This window comes from Gracilinanus agilis, chromosome 3 (assembly GCF_016433145.1).
Source record: "Gracilinanus agilis isolate LMUSP501 chromosome 3, AgileGrace, whole genome shotgun sequence".
In the NCBI taxonomy this organism is placed as follows: Eukaryota; Metazoa; Chordata; class Mammalia; order Didelphimorphia; family Didelphidae; genus Gracilinanus; species Gracilinanus agilis.
The window spans coordinates 152,149,451-152,171,549 of NC_058132.1; the positions used below are offsets into that span (position 1 = coordinate 152,149,451).

General features: G+C 45.2%; 1 protein-coding gene across 1 annotated transcript in view; it reads left to right on the forward strand.

Annotated features, from left to right (window-relative positions):
- The window catches only part of IGSF9B (immunoglobulin superfamily member 9B), a 71,297-nt gene extending 52,969 nt beyond the window's left edge, over window positions 1-18,328 (forward strand). Inside the window, exons 16-20 of the mRNA XM_044666153.1 lie at window positions 1,115-1,276; window positions 1,999-2,044; window positions 3,147-4,796; window positions 14,595-14,716; window positions 18,120-18,328. Coding sequence (XP_044522088.1) covers window positions 1,115-1,276; window positions 1,999-2,044; window positions 3,147-4,796; window positions 14,595-14,716; window positions 18,120-18,328 — 2,189 coding nt within the window. The remainder of the gene's footprint in view (window positions 1-1,114; window positions 1,277-1,998; window positions 2,045-3,146; window positions 4,797-14,594; window positions 14,717-18,119) is intronic.
- The last annotated feature ends 3,771 nt before the right edge of the window (window positions 18,329-22,099 follow it).

A 22,099-nucleotide genomic window follows, 5' to 3' on the forward strand; every position in this document is an offset into this window, starting at 1 on the left:
TTTTGAGGTTGCCATGATTTCTTACAGTATCTGGGCCTATGAAGTCATAGTGATTTATATGGCTGGCTGAGTAAATGCAAAGTCTACTGTGGCTGAAAATTTTTCACAATGATTAGGAGGAGAATGTTTTGAAACATAAGATTGTAATCTAATTATCCTGACTTCTCTGAGGCAGTCTGGCCTATTTATTTTATAGCCCTTATCCCTTTTTTTCCCCTTTTGTGAGTTAAAGGATTTCTCCCCTCATGAAATCATGTTTTTCCTCTTGCTTCCAGAGTATCTCCCTGTCCCAAAGCCTCCAAAGCCCTAAAGATGAACCAAAAAACAAACAAACAAAAAATACATATTCCTCCTATCTTTAGCCTTTTTGATGATATCTGGGGGAAATTGTCTTTTAAGATAAGACAATTCTCAAGGAGCATACTGTCTAGTGGAATTGATAAAACAAGTAATTAAAAGAGTATAATTAATGCAAGTTATCACAACACAAATTAGAATGTGATAAACAGACTAGTTAAAAGTTCTACCACAGAAGGCCTAGCTTCTCAAAAGGCTGAACTAGGAAAAATGGATAGATGTGGCAGAGAGGCAGATGACTGCTCCATCCAGGGAAAGATTTCCTAGTGGGTGGAACTGTTCAAAAGTACTATATGCTACTCCAGAAAATAGTGCGATCTCCATCCTACTCAGGGAATTTTAGAGGACATTCCTGTATAGGAATCAAATAAGATGATACCTGAGGATTCTTCCAACTCATATTCCGTTAAGTGCTGTGAGAGCAGGTGAACGAGAAATCACTTTCAGGTAGAAGCATCAGGAAATGCTTCTTGCAGCAAATATTATTTGCCCTGGACCTTGAAGGATAGATGGGATATCAATAAATAGATATGGAGAACATTTCTGATGCATAACATGATGAGAGCAAAATGAGGTTTGTTTGGAGAATAACAAACAAATGATTCAATTTAGTTGGAGTATAGTTTATGTGGTAGGAACTGGTGTTAGACAAATCTTAACTCTTAGCCCAACTGTTGTTTCCCCATATATGTAGGAAGATGAATTAACTCTGGTTCAGGAAGGTTTGAGACTCATGTGTTTCTTCCATTCCTGGCAGATATCTTCCCACAACCTGACCTGACAGATGATGGGCTGGCCCGCCCAGTTTTGGCTGGTATTGTGGCAACAATCTGCTTCTTGGCAGCAGCCATCCTTTTCAGCACATTGGCCGCCTGCTTTGTCAACAAACAGCGTAAACGAAAGCTCAAACGCAAGAAAGGTGAGTGATCTCTTGGCCTCCCAGGCCTGGAACTTCCATTGGACTCCTCTCCATTATATCCCCTGGGGAAGTTGACCCTTCAGCGTGATCTCTGTAACAGGCAGGCCTGAACAATATGTGGTTTTAGTCCTGGGGTTAGTACAAAATGAGGTATCTGGAAGCCATTCAACAATCAATCAATCAATCAATCAACCTTTATTAAGGGCCTACTATGTGCTAGGCAATGGACTAAGTGCTAAAGAAGTTTACCTAGTTATAACATAGAAAAGAGATTTGTCAAGGAAACTTCAGAGCTCAGCTTGAGTAGATATGGCCTTCTTTGCTTCCATATGGAAATACCTCTGGTCAGGAGGACGAGGTATGGTGACTTAAATGGCCTTGGGATTGCCCTCTTTGGATAGTCTACTAAAGAGGGAAGGCTTGATAGTGAAATATCAGGTAATTTGAAATGTTGATGGTAAGGAAGCAGATAAGAAGGGTCAATGGGGAACATGCCAATGGTGAAGGTGAAGCTAGAGACAGTGGAGTGAGGTCTTCTTGTGGAAGGAGAGTCAGATAACCTGAAAAGAGGCCTAATTCAATTTTCTGGCCTCTCTCAGATGGGAACTAAGAACTGGAAGCCATAGGAGAGGTGCCAGTGATAACAAAAGAGCTGTCTGCTTTCCCTTCCTGAGGCTTATGTCTTTTGCATATCTCAGTGTGTTCTCTTCATTTCCTTCCAGATCCCCCTCTCTCCATAACTCATTGCAGGAAAAGCCTGGAGTCTCCGTGAGTATCTCCATGAAATATGAAAAGGGCCTGGGGTGGAGGGGACCAGTGAGAATATAAATATATGTGTTTATATATTTATATATTACTTCTTGCCCTTTCTCTTAGGGCATGGAGAGAACTATAGTGAGATTTGGGAACCACTTCAGATATCTTTCCCCCAACATTTAAACATCTGGGCTCATCTGGCCCCACCGACCCTAATTCACTAGTATAACAAACAGTTCCTGAGCTATTGACTTAATTTATCAACATGATTCTTGTCATAGTTTCTAGTCACCTAGTACCTGATACATGGTAGAAATTTAGCATTAATTCTTGTTGAATAAATGAATGAATAAATGAATACTGTTAACACTAAGCTATCTATACTAATGGAAAAGAGCAGTAGTGTGGATAATCTAAATTAGCCCACAATCTAAAAGCCATTTCTCTTTGGCCATGGAATGCATGCATTAATGTAAACCTCCTCCCCCCCCCCCCCAATTTAATGCTTTGCTTATATGCTTAGCTTAGACTAGTATTAAAATGAGTTTGCATTTCCCAAACATATATCAGTTAACAGTGTGTATATATGTATTTATCTAGAGGGAAAGGGAATAGACCAGAAGTATATGCGAAATCCTGGAGCAGAAACCAGCCTATAGTTAGAAATGTGCAGTTATTAATCTAAAAATTGAAAATCAGCCTGATATGGTGGATAGAGAGCTAGCCTCTGAGTTAGGAAGACCTGGGTTCAAGTGTTGCCTCTGACACATACTGACTGTACAACTGGGTAAGTCACTTACCTTCCCAATGTCCCAGGCAATTTTCTAAGACTGAATTGTAATTTGAATTGGTAGAGGGAGTTTCTTTACTGGGAACTGCCCACGTGGGGATAGGTTTACACTTAAAAAAAATTTTTTTAAAAGAAGCTAATTCTTATGCAGAAAGGGGAGATGGTTATGGTACATCTTCCTTTCTCTTTCAGTGTCCCTTTCTTTGGTGCTTTTGTGTTGGGTGGGGCTAGATTAGCCTGGAAAAATAAATGGTCAAGAATGGGCTAAGGAAACCCTACTGGACTTCCTTTTCCCCTCACTGTCTCCTTTGCCTCTTTGTCCAGTTTATCCTCTGGAAAAGTGAGCCCTGAGAGTATCCGGACACTTCGAGCCCCTTCAGAATCCTCCGATGACCAGGGCCAGCCAGCAGCCAAGAGGATGCTGAGCCCCAGCCGTGAGAAGGAACTGTCCCTGTACAAGAAAACCAAACGGGCCATCAGCAGCAAAAAGTACAGCGTAGCAAAAGCTGAGGCTGAGGCCGAGGCCACCACCCCCATCGAGCTCATCAGCCGGGGCCCTGATGGACGGTTTGTGATGGATCCCTCTGAGATGGAGCCCTCGCTCAAGAGCCGTCGCATTGAAGGCTTTCCCTTTGCAGAGGAGACTGACATGTACCCTGAGTTCCGTCAGTCAGATGAGGAAAACGATGACCCACTAGTGCCCACCTCGGTGGCTGCCCTTAAGTCTCAGCTGACCCCTCTGTCATCCAGCCAAGAGTCCTACCTGCCGCCACCAGCATACAGTCCTCGGTTCCAGCCCCGGGGGCTGGAGGGTCCCAGTGGCCTGGAAGGTCGACTCCAGGCTACAGGCCAGGCCAGGCCCCCAGGCCCCCGGCCCTTCCACCATGGCCAGTACTACGGTTACCTCAGCAGCAGCAGCCCTGGGGAAGTGGAGCCCCCACCTTTCTACATGCCTGAAGTGGGCAGCCCCCTGAGCTCTGTCATGTCTTCCCCACCCCTGCACACTGAGGGGCCTTTCGGTCACCCCACCATCCCCGAGGAGAATGGCGAGAACAACTCCAACAGCACGCTGCCCCTGACTCAGACACCCACTGGAGGTCGCTCCCCAGAGCCCTGGGGCCGGCCTGAGTTTCCTTTCGGTGGGCTGGAGTCCCCGGCCATGATGTTCCCCCACCAGCTGCACCCCTGCGATGTGGCAGAGAGCCTGCAGCCAAAGGCCTGCCTCCCCCGGGGCCTGCCCCCGACCTCCCTTCAGGTGCCCGCAGCCTACCCGGGCATTCTGTCTTTGGAGGCACCAAAGAGTTGGGCAGGCAAGTCACCTGGCAGAGGCCCAGTCCCAGTGCCCACCGCCACCAAGTGGCAGGACAAACCTATGCAACCTCTGGTGAGCCAAGGGCAGCTCAGACATACCAGCCAAGGTATGGGCATACCGGTGTTGCCTTACCCCGAGCCAGCCGAGCCCGCGGGTCATGGCGGCCCAAGCACATTCAGCCTGGACACCCGGTGGTATGAGCCCCAGCCTCGGCCCAGGCCCAGCCCCAGGCAGGGCAGGCGAGCCGAGCCCAGTTTACATCAAGTGGTGCTACAGCCCTCGCGGCTCTCGCCTCTGACCCAAAGCCCCCTAAGCTCCCGCACCGGCTCGCCCGAGCTTGCAGCCCGGGCTCGGCCCCGCCCAGGCCTCTTGCAGCAGGCAGAGATGTCGGAGATAACCCTCCAGCCACCCGCCGCAGTCAGCTTCTCCCGCAAGTCCACACCATCCACGGGTTCCCCTTCCCAGAGCAGTCGGGGAGATAGCCCCAGTTATCGGCCGGCCATGGGCTTCACCACCCTGGCCACTGGCTATCCCTCCCCACCCCAGGGCCCTGCAGGGCCTTCGGACAGCCTGGATGTGTTCGGACAGACACCCTCCCCTAGGAGGATGGGGGAGGAACTGCTCAGACCAGAGCCCCCACCAACAACCTTATCCACTTCAGGGTGAGTTTGCTGTGCTGGCCTCTCCCCCTCCTCACCTGGTCTACTTCCTTCCCCCCATTCCTTGCCCTTCCACCCCTCTCATCAACCCAAATGACAGGGCTCGTTTGGACATGCTGCAGCATCCCTTTGGGAGACGAATTCTGGTTGGCATTGCCAGGGTGTGGCCATTGGGAGCGGGAGGGGGTCATCATTGGGCCAGGCGCCCAGCCAGCGGCATGAGGGACCTCCTTTATCCACCTATCCCACCAGAGCTTTAGGAGGCATTTAAGGTTACTGGGAGTGATGGTGGGAGTATTTGGGGTAGAGAAAGGCATGGGATTCGCATTGGTTACCTTACCGTGAGAGACCTCTGTGTGTGTCGGGGTGGGCAGTCACTTTCTCTTGGAGTCAAGGGCTCTTCCCCTCCCCACGTGGTCCTGGCCTGGCACTGGGGGTGAGGGTGGGTCCAGGGGAAGCCCAGAGTATCTCCACATTCCTTTTCTTCCTGGCCCTTCCTCCCTTGCGAAGCAGGACCCCGGAGCGTGACTTTCCTGGATCGCCAGGGCGGGGGCCTCCTGTCCCCAACCTCCTGCCCCTTAGCAGCCCTAGCGCGCATCGGTCTCCAGTCCCTGTCCCTACGGCCTCTCCGAAAGGGATGCTGCGGCCATCAGGCTTGGGGGCTGGGAGGAAACACTCAGGCCCCGTGAACGGCATGCCAGGAGCCACACACCCCACCCCCACCCGCGCGCCTCGCAGGAAGCTGCAGACAGACAGACAGACAAACAAGCTCCCACGATCGGCCCGGCAGAAAGAGCACACTCTATACTCTAGCGGCTGGTATTCCAGGTACCAGAGTCACCCCCAGACACCTGTCTGTGTCATATCTTCTTCCTCTTTTGCCTTTTCCTTCCCTGGCTCTCCTATCTTCTCCTCTTCCCTTCCTCTCCCCTCCTCTGTCTCTCTCTCTCCCACTCTTCCCATCTTCTTTGGGCTGGTCTGCCTTATTCAGAAAAGCCTGCGGAGTCTCTGTAGTGTCTTTCTTAATCCCTCCCCTCACCTCCCTTTCTCACTCTCTTCCCCTTTCTCTCTCTACTCTCTCTTTCCGGTTCCGTACTTTGGTCTCTTTTCTTGAAGTAGTCGCCCATTGGAGGGGAGTCGCGGCGAGTGCCCTGCCCTGCCCTGCCCCGCCCCGCCCCGCCCAGAGGAGGCTGGGATGTTGGTAGGAAAGATAGAAAGGTGACTGAGGAGGGGAGGCCAGCTCTCTCCTACCTTCCTACGGGTAGGGCTCCATGTTTCACTCCCACCCTCTGGTACCTGGAAGTCGTAAGCCCTGCCTCCCACCTTCAGCACCGGGCCTGGCTGCTGCTGGTGGGAGAAGAAGGGAGTGTTGGGGGTTCAGGGAGAGGCGGGGGAGAGCCCGTAAGCGGGCTGACCACACACTTCCTGTGGCTTTGGGACCCCTGTTATCTAGAGACGCGCACCCCCACCCCGCCTGTCTCCGGTGGTCGCAGGAGATGCTGTGCGTCGAAGCTGTCGTCTGTGCTTTGTGCAAGCCTGTTCATTCGCTTCGTTCCATCTCTCCCTGTTTGGTTCTCTGTCTCTCTCCCTTCCTCTCCTGTCCCCACTCCCGTCTTTGGCCTGCCTTCTCGGTTCTCGGCTCCCCGTGCTCCTCCTACCCTCCCCTCTGGGCATGTGGGGTGGTCTCCCCCGCTGCGCTGCTGGTGTTGATAACTGCTTTGTTTCTGATTGATCTCAGCTATCTGGGCAGTGTTGTCGAGACAAGCCTCTCCTCAGCTCAATAGGTAAGGGAGCTCCGCGGCCACCCGGCTGGGGCCGGGGCGGGGGCTGGGGGGAGCGAGTGGGAGGATGGACAGACTGACTGACGGGGCTTTGCCAGGGCCATCGCTTCCTTTAGAGGGGAATTAGAGGGGAACCGCCTAACCAGATCCCCTCTGGTTACCCCCGTCTTTGGGGAGGTAACTTTGACTCCTTCTGCCTCCCTCCCTGCCCCCACCCGTCACTCCACCTCCCCTTGGCTTCTGGGTTCTCCACTCAGAACTGCCTAAACAAGCCTGCTAGGTGGAAGGAACTCTAGGGCTATCTCAGCGGTTCTTCTGAGCTTCCCACTCTCTATGTGTCAAGTCCCCTCCCAAAGCCTCCAGGAGAGATTCCCTCACTCTAGGTATCACCTTCCCCAGACCCCACCTAACCTGCCTACAGCACATAAAAGTGGCCCTTTGGGAGCCTGTTTGTCCCATTCACGTCCAGAGTGCAGGGGATCTACTTGGCATCTCTCCATCCTTGGAAAATTCTGGGGCCACTCAGGCCCCTGGGTTCACCCAGTTTTCCAAAGAAACATTAGGCATGGCTCCTGGAAGACTTGGTTCTTCCCTGGAAACCTCTCCCTATTCTGGCTCCTTGCTGAAATGCCATTGGTACATCCCTTTTAATTTGGCCTCTCTGGGCTTAGAGCTGTCTCCGCTCTTTTCCACCAATGATAGGCACGGGCTGGGATGCTTGTAGGGATACCTGACTGACCGCAGTTTCTTCTTCCTTCTTTATATTCCTTTCCTCTCCCAGTCTACTCTCAGTCACATTATATGTGCCCTTCTCCTTATCAGGGAGGTATGTTTGTAGGGGCAGATAGCCACAGGGTAATAATCCCTTAGCCAGAACTCTGTAGAGGGGCCCTTTTGGATGCTCCATAAGATAGGTCCAATTGGAGAGAATTTTGTTAGGGCAGGTTGTGAGACTGCCTGATTTTGGTCTTTCTTTGCTCTGGTGATTAGCAGGGGTTTTCCATCTTCTGCTCCTGACCTAGGCTTACTCCTCCAAATACATGCCTCATGGCTTAGATCCCTTCAAGGGATCTGGAGATGCCAGGTCGTTCCCCTCTCTACCAGCCACAGAAGAAACCTCTTCTGGTCAAGATCTCCTTCCTCTTCAACCTTATGTAGAAGTTAGAGAGCATTCCCTATGTTCAGAGTGCTAGACCCATTGGTCCAGATGAAGGGAAGTCTGGATTTCCCTTCTGCCCAGTAAGGATGAGAGATTATTTCTAAGCAAAAAGGGCTTAGGGCTGATAAATCCTTTTTAGTATTAAGAGTTGTCTCTCATAAAGTGGACTGCCTTGCTATTTCTTTATGATTTGGGTCCATAAAATTATAAGCAGCCAAGGGCGCTGGGACTGACTAGGTATTATATTGCAGTCATTAACACCAGGGGAGGGTACTGGAGATCTAGTGGAATGCTTTATGAACTCACCTGCCCCAGGGGCCTTCTGCCAGCCTTGTGTACCAGAGCTTTTGAGTGAGTGATTGAACTGCCACCCCCTCTTCCCCCTTCTCCCCAGTGACTCCTTAGTTTTCTTGTTCCATAGCATCCCTTGGGATGTGGGAGCTTCTGGGAACCAGCTCAGCTTTCACTACAGTTTCCCAAGGGTGGTTCAGCTCTGCTATTATTCCAAATGACACAAGAAACTTGACTGTCCCTCCACAGCCCCATTTCCTAACTTTCCCCACTAATTCCACACATGCCCTCCTCAGACCATACTGATCTGAGACATCGAAGATGCCATCTCATTGTAGTGGCAGACTTAGAAATGGAGTTTGTGAGCATGCCAAAGCTTCCTCTTGTACTCATCTCTCTTCTCCACCCAGGACTGACTGACAACTGCTAGCCTAGGATGGCCTCCTTACCATCTTCCTGAGCTAAACATCTTATGATCCTGTGGGGTGGCAGGAGCCAAGTTCACTCTCCTGCTTGCTGAGACTCCCCTGGAGTTTGGTAACTGCTGAGGTCATTTGTGAGGCTCTAGGTTCGTTCTCACTCTCCCTCTCTAGGCTCATTCTCACTCTCCCTCTTTCTTCTTCCCCCCAACCCTGTGGTTGTTTTCTCCTTCTTTGCTCTTTCCTCTTTTAACTCTCCTCTCTTTTCAACTCCTGTCTCCAAACGGGGAACTGGATGTTGTACTGTATGAATTGGACATTTTTACAAACTTGTAGAAGCTTGTGTTGTTTTCTCAGCTCACCAGTTGTGCTTTCTCTCCCAACCCTCAGCCTCTCTTTTCCTAATCCCTGGATCAGCTCATTGTGATGATGGTGTTGCCTTATACTAGAAGTGGGGACAGGGAGCAGGGATGTGAATTCTTTCTCTACCAACCAAGGTCCCTTACATTGTTCAGGAAGCCCCACAAAAAAACCTGTCTTGGGTCAGCCTTTCATCCTATATCACCCCAGTCTGATCTATCCTGGTTCCCAGGACTGGATGTGGGGCCAGTTATAAATGTCACCTTACCCCTCAGGATCATTTCAGTTTGAGCTCTCATTTGGAAAGAAACCAGAAGCCATCAGCTGTTCCTCTGAATCCTGTGTTTGAGTCTTATTTTGAGATCAAGAAGTCCTGTTTTTCTGGATCCTATCGCCAATTCATTGATTCTGGGACCAGGGATTGATATTTTCTCTGTTCCCATCACACATACACAGATGGATATCATTTTGTGCTTATTTAAGGGGCTATACACTCAACCTTCTGGCTTTCTTTATTTTTTTTCATTTTCACTGTCTTAGTTTCCCCCTCTATAAAACCAGGTAGCTAGGTTAGCTTCTAAGTTCTTTGGGAACCATGAAGAAGAGTTAGTATTGTATATTAGTGTTCCACAGTTTGTCTTGTTGCTTCAGTGCTGGGGAGACCCAAAAAGATAGTTTGTACCACATTGAGTTGTTAATATTGAATCTTTGAAAAAGTTTTCATTGGCCTAAGTTGAATTCAGCTTTGCTTCCCTAGCTTTTAAAGCCCACCTCAGCTACTTTAGGAGAGCTTAAAGAGAGTACAGCTGAGAACATGAACTTCTTTGAAGCTGTAGGAAGAGTAAGACAAAGGTTTTCAATGAAGCTCAGAGGAGCTCAGTCTATTGCTTGTGGATCTGATTTCAAAGAGCTCTCTAGTCTCAGTGGGTTAGAAGTCCATGAACTAGAACTCTTGGAAGATCAGGGAAAATTCAAGATTTAGGAACCTTCTTCTGTGTATCAGGACTATCTTTTGCTCTATGAAAAGAAAAACTGCTTACAGTTTCCCAGATGTCATGGAGATCTCAAGGCTACCTGAAACCAGAAGAAATAAGACATGCGCACTCTTTGAAATGAGCAGATTTGGAATTTGTCCCAACTTGGCTCATTTGTTGGAGTCACATCTCAGATAGCTTTGGCCCTAGAGTAGAATATTGTTCACCCAGTGTTCCTTAAGATGCTTGTCTTTGAGACATGACAGCAATTGAAAGCTTCTCCATTTATAAGTCCATAAGCTCTTTGGGAACAAAGACTGTGGTTTGTTTCTCTGGATAACCACAGCTAGCACAATACCTGGCATGGAATAGAAATTAATAAATTCTTGTTGAGTATAATTTTCAATTCAGTGCTTCTGGTTTAAATTTATCTAGATTCTTAGGTAGGACCGAGTTGGGCAGCTAGAAAAGAATTTCAAGGTAAAGATTACTGATTTCATTCTTTCTTTTCAAAAAACCTTTATTGTCTATTTTATAATTAATAACTAAATATCAGTTTCAAGGCAAAAGAGTGACAAGGGCTAGGCAATTTGAATTAAGTGACTTGCCCAGGGTCACATAGCTTGGAAGTATCTAAGTTTAGATTTGAACCCAGGACCACTCATCTCCAGTCCTGGTCCTCTCTCCACTGAGCCAACTAGCAGCCCCTTTTTTACTGATTCCTAAAGGACTTTGAATGCTTTAGGTGGATACCTCAGCAGGGCAGTTGATTTCAACTGGAACATATTTCCTTTGTCTTTTCTGTACAATTTGTCATGACTGCGGGTAAACTCTTTTACTTCTCCATCTAAGCTCTCCATGCTTGTTTTTTCTCCTACAATAAGAATGTTAGTGGGTCTAATCCTGTCCTGATATATTTTGTCGTTTGAGCCCAGGACCAAAAGAGGAACTATGTAAAGGGCAGGCATCTTGGAACAGTTCAGGTTTGATTGTCTCACAAGTGAAAATGGGCTCACCCCTTAATTTACTATTATCACTAAGAAGTATTTGTCTTTAGGTATAATATCAGCCAATTTTTCCATCTCCTCTGCCTGCTCTGATGATAGGAGTGTTTTCTGTGACTGTGATGGGTGATGGTCAAACACAGTGTGAAGGAACTCAGGTCATATTTTTCTGTAGTGACATTTGTGAACTCTTTCCTCTAAGGAGGATCAGCGTTTGAATTTTATATGGAAAATAGTTTGAAGAGAGATTCATTTAAATCTGAAAAATGGTGAACGTTTCTTGAATTGAAGAATCGATGGTTGATCTTCTTATCTCTATGGAAGTGTACCCAGTTGGGAAAATCTATAGTAACTGTGGATGAGACTCATTAGTTTCCGTGATGCCATTGTGGGCCACTTTAATTAGATGTGGAGAGTACGATGCACAGAACTAGCCCATTTGCTTGTCATTGCCTCGTCAGGCCATGTGATCTTTTAATTAGAAGACTGCTTCTGATGAATCTTTTCAGGCTTGGGAAATGCCATTACTGGTGGGAAGAAAAGAGATTTCTAATCCTTCTCCTTCAGCAGTGGTGGTAATGTGGGGTTGAGAGTGTACATTTAGCCTGCATTTAGGTTCCAATTTATCTCTGTCCCCCTTACCTATTCTAAAATGTCATGATTCCCTTTTCATTTACAGCTGTATTAGCAGGTTTCCAAAACTAAGAAGGAATTGGGATTTTGGTAGGGTGAATAGCCAAGGCTATGGAAAAATAGTTAACATTTATATAGTGTCTACTATGTGCTGGGCATTATGCTAATCACTTACATATATTATCTCATTTGATCCTCATAACAACCTTAGAAGAATAAATCCCATTATTATTATCTCCGTCTTACAGATGAAGAAATGAAGGCAGATAGCAGTTAAGTGACTTCTCTGGGGTCACATAGCTAAAAAGTATCTGAGACTAGATTTGAACTCAGGTCTTCCTGATTCCAGGACCCAATACCTTATCCACTGTGCCACCCAGTTTCTGGATGTCAGTTCATTACTGTGGGATATCACAAATTCATCTCTCTTCCTCCCAGCCAAAGGTTGATGAAAGGGGAAGTTAAGTCCATTGGAATGTTGAATATTTGGGGCTAAAAACCTATACTCAAAGCAAAGTTACCCCCCTTCTAATAGAATAACTGGGTCTATTGTCTTAGATATTGGGGCTGACCTCAGAGCAGGGCATATCACAGTCTTGATTGTGATGGAACATAAAGTCTGGGATCAAGCATAAGGAAATCTGAGTTCTAGGCCTGGTTCTGTCATAATCCTACAGTGCTCTGTTAGGCTAACAAGTATATTTTCATGATTTAGATTTCAGTTTTCTTATCTATAAAAATGAGGCTGGATGCTGTTCAAAGTACCTTCCTACTTCTGTGATTCTCGTCCACCATGCAGCCATTCTCTTCTTGGTGACTGTGCCATGACTCAGAGAAGTAACGTCAAGAAAGATGCTATGTAGTGCAGGGGAAAGAATGGTGGATTTGGCATCAGATGGTCAGGGTTCAAGTCCCTGCTTCCTTGGGCAAGTCACTTAACATCTCTAGGCCTCACTTCTCTCATTTGTAAAACAAGGGAGCTATACTAGCCTTGAAGTTCCCTTCCAGCTCCAAATCTATGTTAGCTGGTTCTTAAAAAAAAAAAAAAAAAAGAGCAAAGCCATAAACACAAGTGAAATGTCAATTCATTTCAGGTAGAGGGACTGTTTTGTTATAGTTAATATATCCTTTCCCCTAGCTAAGGCCTTACATATCTCAGGTATTTCATGAATGCTTATTATATTAAATTCAATAAATTCAATCAGTTCCTATAGGAACTTCATGACTTCCTTCTAAGCAAAGCAGGTAGAATTGTTCTTCTCCAGTTTAATACATTCATCTAGCTGTCTGTTATGATTTTGTGTCTGAATTTTTCCCTTTTAGACTACCTTTGATGTTCATTTAAACCAGATTTCATCTGTAGAAAAATTGTTTTGGGGAGATATAGTAGGCACACACCAGACTTTACAGTTCTTAGGGATGACTGTTATTAGATAGCATTGCTGGACTAGATGACCTCTAAAGACTCTTCCATCTCTGTGCTTCTTGGACCTATGGATTTTTCTCTAGCCCATTACTATCAGCAGAAAACTGCCTTTCCCCATTCTCGGACCTTTTTTCCTTCAATTTCTCAGGTTGATTTCCTCCTAAATGAACTAGCAATCGTTTTTTTACAATTTCTGGGTAGGCTAAACATGCTTTAACAGACCCTTCTCTCCACTCTCCACACCTTAAGTGACATAGGCTCCAATTAGATCCCTTATTATCCTACCATATGCCCTAACTTATCTGTAAACATTATTTATTGGGTGTCCACTGGGTATCGACGCTGATATGAGATGCCAAAGGGTTTGCCTAGGTTCCCAGGAAGGCAGGTGATTTCACATAGATGAACTTAATAGATATCTACCAATGGTAAGGGGTGGAATGAATTGGGAGCCCTTTGATTAAAAATGGAATTATGTAATGAAGAGAATGCTGGTCTTGAAGTCAGGAGACATGGGTTTAAATTCTGTTCCAAGTGGTTATTAGCTGTGTGACCCTGGGCAAGTCACTTTCTCAAAGCCTCAGTTTCCTCTTTGTTAGATGGGCTAAATAATCTGGTAGCTCCCTATCCCAGAGGGTTGTGGTGAGGAATAGAGCTTTGCAAAATCTTCAAGTGCAATGTTAAGTGAGTGGTTTGCTGTATGTTATTGTATTGTGAGCCCCTATCTATGTGAATTATTATTGTCTTGTTAGCCCTTATATGTGTGGGTTACTGTAGTTTCTTGTTGTATTGTTAGTCCCTACCTATGTTATTGTTGTCTTGTTAGATCTTATATGTGTGAGTTACTGTAGTTTGTATTGTTAGCCCTATATATGTTAGTTATTGTTGATTGTTATTGCGGGTCCCTTTCCCTCACCCAGCTCCCTGAGCCATGAACAGGACTTCCAGAGACCTCTGGTTCATATACTCCACTCCCACTTTTTTCCCCTTTAATGTGGACATCTAGCTATGGTCAGCAAAGGGTTAAGGGTATCCCTTTACGGAAAGATGTTGTCATCTGATAGATGGTTTCTGCCTCTGGCTGCCCACCTCTGTGGCCTGCAGTCAGATGAAGAAGAAGCAGCCTGGTGGGATGGTGTCTTGGGAGCCTGTGGCTTCTTTTGGCTATGATGTCTTTCCCTTAGCACTGGGACTGCCCTTCTCTGGAGGCTGGGGGAAGGAGGAGCACAATGCTGCATGCCCATCAGGGCTGGGGTTACCTGCCATCTGCTTCACCGCGCCTCTTGCCTTTTCTTTTAGAGGACTTTCCTGTCAGGTATTCCAGGAATTTCAGATACTGGAGCTGCTTCCCTCTCTTATCCTTCATTCCTCACAGCTTATGGGCAAGTGCTAAAGGGGCTCTCATTATGCTAAAGCCATGATTTCTACTTTTCAGGACTTTCTGATTCTCCTACAGATTGGTTTCCTTCTACAGGAACTTGCTGGAGTTGGGGCTCAGGTGCTTGCAGCAGAATTCTCTACCTTCCTTGAGCACATGAGGGGAGGGAGAAAGTGTGAATGGATGTACTAGTGGGGAGGTCTTTTTAGTGGAAGACAGAAGTCCAGGAGACAGCAAGGAGACCCCAGCCTCCCCAGAACCGCTCTCTGCTTCCAGATGGGACAGCCAACCAACTTCCCTCCTTGAGAGACTCACTCTTCTTGAGGGAAAAGTTGGTCATGCTGACCTACATTTATCTGCCTTTCCTTCTTTCCAGAACACATCCATCTGCACCCGGGAATTCTGCTGCACCTGAGAGGCTTGAAGCTCTGAAATACCAACGGATAAAAAAGCCCAAAAAGTCAACCAAGGGTTCCTCGAAATCCAAAAAGCGATCCGGTGAGTTATTGGGAAGAATCCCATTCTTTTAGTTTCTGCATCTGTGGGTATATAGTCTGGAGAAGAGAAGGTTAAAGGGCTCAGGAGAGCTGTGTTCAAGTTTTTGAAAGGCTGTTGTGTGGAAAAGGGACTAGACTTGTTCTTTTTGGTTCCAGAGGAACCAGGAGTGTTGCAGTGGGTAGAAGTTGTAAAAAAAAAAAAAGGCACATTGAGGTTCCATGTCCAGAAACACTCCCAATTAGAGCTGTCTAAAAAGGAATGGACTGCCTCAGAGATAGTGGTTGCCTTCTCCTTGGAGATCTTTAAGCAACAGTTACATGACCACTTTTCACGTGTGTTATAGTTTAGGCATTAATAATAATAGTGGTGATGATGATGATGGGGAGGACAATAATGTAACATTTATATAATGCTTTCAGATCTGCAAAATATTTTTACATAATTATTTCATTTTTATCCTCATATCAACTCCATGAAGTAGATGATAATATTATCTCCATTTTACAAGTGAGGAACCAAGACAGGCAGAAGTGAAGTGACTTGTCTAGAATCACACAGGCAGAGTAAGCTCTGTGGTAGAATTTTAACTCAGGTCTTCCTGAATCCAAGTCCAATGCTATATCTACTATTTGTTATTGTCATTTTCATTGATTGTTATGTTTGACTCTTTGTGACCCCATTTGGAGTTTTCTTGGCAAATAGACTGTCATTTCCTTCTCTAGCTCATTTTACAAATGAGGAAATTGAAGCAAACAGGGTCAAGTGACTTGCCCAGAGTCACCCAGCTAGTGTGTGTCTGAGACTCAGATCCTCCTCCAGGGCCAACACTCTATCCACTCTATCACCCAGCTGCCTCTTTATCTAATTTACCACTTAGGAATGGGCTAGATAGGAGGCAGCTGAGATTTCTTTCAGTGCTCAAATTCTGTGATTCTGTTTTCTACTATCTAGTCCATTTGTCTTTGAGACCCTCTGCTGGGTATTGTGAGCTCTGTTTTTAGATTGCCTCAGAATTGAATTCTCTAGGGTCCTCCCACCACAATCCTAGGCTCTGGGCATTTTCTTTGTCCCCCATGCTTGGAATTCTGATCTTTGCCTTCTCACTTCTTGCAAGTTTCAGCTAAAATCCCTCCTTCTCTAGGAAACCTTCTCCAATCCCCATAAATTTGAGTGCCTTCTCTCTGTCAATTATTTCCTGTTTATCCTCTGTATAGCTTATTCGTATATAGTTGCTTACACATTGCTTTCCTCACTAGATTATGAGCTCCCTGAGAATAGGCACTGTCTTCTGCCTCTCTTTGTACCCCCACCACTTAGCAGAGTGCTTCATAAATGCTTCTTCACTATCTGCTTATTGACTTCATAAATGCTTTTTGAAAAAATCCTGTTTTGATGGTATAGTCGTGCTCTGCGTTTTCCTACCTGCATTTAATACTTCTGTTGTTAACTTGGGAATTGATACCTATCTTTTTTATTCTTGGGGAAATATTAGATAGATTCATCCTCTCTTTTCCTGCTTCATATTGTTTCAGAGAGATTGTTCACCATTCTTCCATAGTTTCATCTCTTTAGCCTAGGCATTAGTACCTTTGTTGGATTGTGGTCCATGCTTACCTAGTAAGGTTGGTTGGGAGACTACCCGACAGAGATCAAAAGTAGTTATAAGTGTGACCTTGGAACAGCAAATCCAAGTAACAATGCCATTTCATATTTACTGGCCATTTCAGTTTTTCCAGTGATTTTTTATAAACTAGGATTTTAAGGGAGACTCTGTGTCAACATCTATTTAGATCAGGGGCAGTCCTTGAGCTTTTAAAAAATATTTTGATAATTTTATATCTCCCTGACTTCCTTTAAGTTCCAACTAAAAACTCATCTTTTACAGAAATCTTTCCTGACCCTTCTTAATTAAAAAGCTTTTTAAAAAAATATTTCCCGTTTATCCCATATATAGCTTCCTTTGTATATATTTGTTTGCGTGTTGTCTCTCCCATTAGATTGTGAGCTCCTTAAGGTCAGGGACTGCCCTTTGCCTCTTTTTGTATTCCCAGCACTTAACATAATAATACATAGTAGGTGCCTAATAAATGTTTATCCAATTGAGTTTTAACTTCAAACTTTATTTTATAATTATATTATTTTACTCAAAACTATTTTATGCATTTAGAAACATTTTTCTGCGAAGGGATTCATAGTCTTTGGCAGACTTCTCAAGGGGTCATAACACAAAAAGGTTAAAAGTCCCCATTTTAGAACTTGAAAGAGTCATGTACTTAGACCTCTGGGATTATAAGGCAAAGTTTTCCTTTGAGTCAAGGTGATAAACCAAATAACCTTCAGGGGAACCATCTGTCTTGAGAAGTCTGTGACTTATTATCTTTCACATAGGTTTCATTCAGTGCAGTCATACCCATTCTACAGATGAGGCTCAGGAAGGAAATGTTACTTCTCTAAAATCCCATAGATGTCCCATTGGTGATTATGGGACTTATGTTGAGGATTATTTGGAGGAAATGGGAATAGATAGAAGAGAAGTTTTAGTGTGTTGTGATTGTGTTCTTCCCATATTTGAAGAATTGTCAGACAAGGGATTTGACTTAATTTTCTTAGTCCCAGAGGCAGAACTAGAACCAGTCATTATGTTATAGGGAGGTGGATTTTGACTTCAAAAGAAAGAACTTTCGAACTATTAAAGAAATGTCCAGAAATGGAATCAGCTGCTTTATAAGCTTGTGAGTTCCCTCTCTCTGGCAGTATTGATATGAAAGCTGGACTTAGTACAACTTAAGAGATACTGAAACGTGTTGTATTAGGTGCTAGGTTATATAGAACATTTAGAAAAGACATGGTGCTTACCTTCTTGCAGCTTATGATCTAATAGCCTGAACAACTACTTGTTAGGGATTTTGTAGAAGAAGTAATGGTTCATGGGTCACAATTATACTAGATAATCATCATAGTTCCTTTTTAATTCTCAGATGCCATACTTCTATGATTCATAGAGCACCATGGTGAAAAGATTCAGTGAGTTTGCTTAAATAATTTCTTAGGTTCCTTTCAACTTTATGCCACTTGCGATTCATGGATTTGGGGTGAAAAATCAGTATTCCATGCAGCGAATCTAATGCTTAGTTCCTTGAGTTGATGTGAGTCATGTTAGGATCAGCCTCCTTGATATTTCCAATTCAAGATGTTTATACTCCTTCTGATTACAGAACTGATTATTTTGAATATTTGTCACCTGGATTCACAGAGAGTATAACTGTGAAAAATTATGCTCCCCACATTTTTATATAATCTTGCCTATATTAGTGGGTTAGGATTACTATTTGAGTCAGGGTAGAAAAGCTCTACATTAAAGAAATCTCTGGCTTTCTCAAACTTGTTTTCCTCTTCTCCCCAGACGGTTCTGCTTCCCAGGTTCAGCAACTTCCTAACTCTCAGGTACTGTGGCCCGATGAAGCTGTCTGCCTCCGAAAGAAAAAGAGACACTCTCGTCCTGATCCCTTTGCCCGCCTCTCAGACCTGTGTCATCGCCAGCTTGCTGAGGACCAGACAGCCATTCTCAACAGCGTGGACCATGATGACTCGGGCCATGCCACCTTGCTGTAGCTTAGTGCCAATTGTAAAGGTTCTAAGGGCAAGAAAATTGGTTAGGGGGATGGGGAGCAGAGGGGAGAAAGTGGTCTATAAGATACACGTGGGGGGTGGGGGGGCAGATAGAATGGGTTTGATTGACATGGCATGGGGGTAAATTTGCTTCTTCCATCAGTAAATGGCTTGCCTTGAATTTTTGTTGTGGGAATTGTTCAAATCTTTATTCCAGTATGGACTATTTCCTTCCTCTTCTCCTGTTGGAATAGCCTTCAGGCAAAATCCTCAGTTCTGTGGCCAGTTGGCCTCAGTCGCAGGACAGAGAGAGGAAGAAGTAAGCTGTGAGTGTAAGGTGATGAGAATAATTTGAGAGCAAGGAGAGAGCTCCCTAGATAGATTTTTCTCACCTCCTCCAGCTACCTGTGGGAGAATTAAGGAAGAAGAGGAAGCCAAATGTCTCCATTTCTCTCTTCTTCTGTTTCAGTTTTTCAAATCCTGGAAGACAGATGGATTTTCCATCCAATTCCCCCTACTTCCAAGCTAACATATATGTAGATATAGATACAGATACATATCCATGTAATGTGTGTTTCTGTATATATATATATATATATGTTCAGATTAGCGTGTCATCCAAAATTAAGTGCTACATGTCTTTCTGTGGTAAATGAAGGAGAAGAAGGGTATCTGTGAGTAGGATCAGCATGGGGGTTAATGGGATGCCCCAGTGTCTGTCTCAGGATATTATTTCTCCTTTCAATGAAATCCACACATTCCTGGCAGAATCTACCATTTGTCTTTGCTACTTTCTCTCATGCAGAGGAGGTGTGGACCATTGCTATGTTTGCTAACCATTGCCCCTTCCCATACCCCATATATCTTTGGATACTCAGCAGTGAGATACCAAAGAATCAAATCCTCCCCATCCCTCTCCCTCTACTATTTTTCCTAGCCCCTAGATAAAGGAAATATATTATGGCAAGGGGCCTAGCTGGTATCTTCCTTCCATCCATAGGCCAGCCAAGGCTCCTGAGGCTCAGGCAGGAAGGCCTCTGGGTACAAACTTCATCTCATTTTTCACTCCCCCCTTGGTCTTTCCAGACCTTGAGCCCTTTGACTGAAGGGGTCCTTTGCTCGACAGCCTGTTCACTGTGCTGAGTGCTAGGTTGCCTCAGCTCGATTTATATCCTTTTTCCAACATGGCAGCACCCTTCCAAGTGCTATTTCATACCAGCTGGTTGGATTCTTTCTCCCTTTCTGTGGGAGACAAAACGCCAGATTGACTGGTTGCCACTCGTGCAGCACCTACAAGTGTGCACCCAATGATCTTCCTCTGCCTCATGATAAACCTTCCTCCCCAACCTATGGCTGGGATGGGATGACAATTAAGTAAATCCTGAAGGCTTGAGGTTTCTTGGTTTTTAGTGGGGGTGGAGAGAATTTCCTTACTTCTCTCCTCCCAGTTCTGCTGAAGCCAGGCCCTGGCCATCCTAGCCCTAGGGAGGAACAATGTTTTTTGATCTATCTTTTGCCAAAATATTGTCTGTCCAGACTGTGTTAGTTTCTGGCAGCTTTTGTGGAGTCATGTTGGGGTTGCTTACAGTGTATCACTTCCAAAATGGTAAGCTGCTAGCCAAGAGCAAGACAGGATGTCCTGCTAGTGATGAAGATTGGTGATGGTGGGGTTATTTCTCTCTCCTTTTGACTAAGGAGATTTTTACCCTGCCTTAGTAGAAAGAGAAGACCACTGGCATCTTAAAGGATTGCCTTCCTGGTGCTGTTGTCTTGGTGCATTTTAGGGTCCCAGCTTCTTCTCTGATTCCTACTTGGACACTTACCAAGTTCTGGAGCAGTAAAATTGCCAGGTCTCACTCCACCTGGTCTGATGACAGTTGCCAATAGCTGGGCTCTAGGGCATGGCCCTGTCCATCTGGACTGGCCCTCCTTGATCTGGGCAGTTGTATCTGCCCTGGGGCTTTTAAATTGGAGGGGAATTTATCTTCCCCACCATTGTGACAGGCCCTTGGTGCTTCCTTTTCCCAGGCCAGTGGGCCAGGGAACAACCTTGCCTCTTAGGTGGGGTTCAACTGAAGCAATTCAAGCCACCACAATTCATTTCTAAGCAAGACAAACCTGTAATGAAAGGGATGGGAAGTATGTAGGGTTCTCCCACTCTGGCCATTTCTGGTCTCCCAGAAGTGTCCCAGAAGTCTGCAATTTTGCTTGGCAATTGAGATGCTGGATGATGCTTCCATCTTGCTTCATCCAAATTTTCTCTATCCCTGACTGTCAGGGTAACTGTTCTTCCCCAGTGAGATCCTAGGGAAAACATAGGAGAGAAAATTGGGTGATCCTGTGTCTTCTACCTTAAGGCACTTGGACCTCTGCCACTGTGCCATGCTGTGTCCTTTGTTTTAGTGTCAGTTCCAGATGATCTCAGGAAGTGAGCATTACTGATGTATTAAGGAGCAGGCATAATTAAGTTTGGGTGAAACTCCTGCTTATATTTTGCCTGTGCACACTTTCTTTTCTAAGAGTAGGAAGTCTAGGCCACCCTTCCATAATTTGGACCTAGGACTCTTGGACCTGGAACACCAACATCAATGAGGTTAAATCTTCCTGGCTCCTTTTTTTACTCCAGGAAAGATACTTGATTCGATTCTGAACAACAGAGCCTTTCAAGGAAAGGAAAAGGTTCAAACTGAGCCCAAAGGAGAGATAATATGGGGAAAGACTGAATATTATAAGTGGTATTCATCTTAGGTGAATGGGGAAAGTTGAGAAACCTTGAGGGATGAACCTTGTCTGGAGTTCAGGCCAGTTTATTTTATAAACATCAGATCTTGGGAGTCATCTGATTATCTCTCTGGAAGATGATCTTTTAGGGGCATGGTTGGTAAAGGGTAGAAAAATCCTTAAATAGAACAGAGCATAGCAGGGAAGCTTTCTACATAGCACCAGTAATGGACCTGCCAAAACATTGTTGTGCCCCCAGTATCTTGGAAGCATATTTCTTGCACCATTATAGCAAAGGGCCACGTTGTCATTAGAAAGCCTGTGAATTCCAGAAGTTTCAAGAAGACTTGATTTCTGGTCTGCCTTGCTTTTATCTCTTGTGGAAGAGGCAGTGACCAGAGGTGTTTGTAGCTAAGGTGGGCTATAGGTGACTTTGGGCTGAATGGCTAAAGAGGACTCTGGGGAGTATCTGGAGAAAGTAGCCAGACTCACTGGGCTGATGGGTTTCTTTGGGAGCCTATGATTTTCCACAACTGTGTGGCATGGTTCTGCTTATCTGCAGGCTTGGTTTGGGAATGAAGAGTCCTTAAGGCTCCATTGGACTCCCTTGTCTGGCTGAGTCAAGTGGAGCCCAGGAATCACTGGGAAAGGGAAGCAGTCATTTGACAAGCCGCTGAGTGCCAGTTTCCTTTAGAATCTCATAAGGGTAGTCCTAGGACCTGATTTTTTTTTAAGCAGGAGAATGCTTAATTAGAAGGCTTTGGTTTCTTGCTTTTGTTTGGGATGGAGGAAATGAATGATCTTGGACCTCTAAAATGAGTCTGTGGGTATTTTTTTAGGCAGGGAATTATGTGTGCAGAAATACAAACACACATTTATACATGAATACACACAAATCTGTTCACATTCTTCAGAGGAAAGTTTGGCCAGCAAGTTATGCCCCATGATCCTTACAAAGTTGCTGATCCCATCTCTTCTTATCCCTGGTAAATCTTCTTACTTTAGCACATCAGGACAGACTGAATTGGATGTTGTTCTCTGTGCCAGCCACTA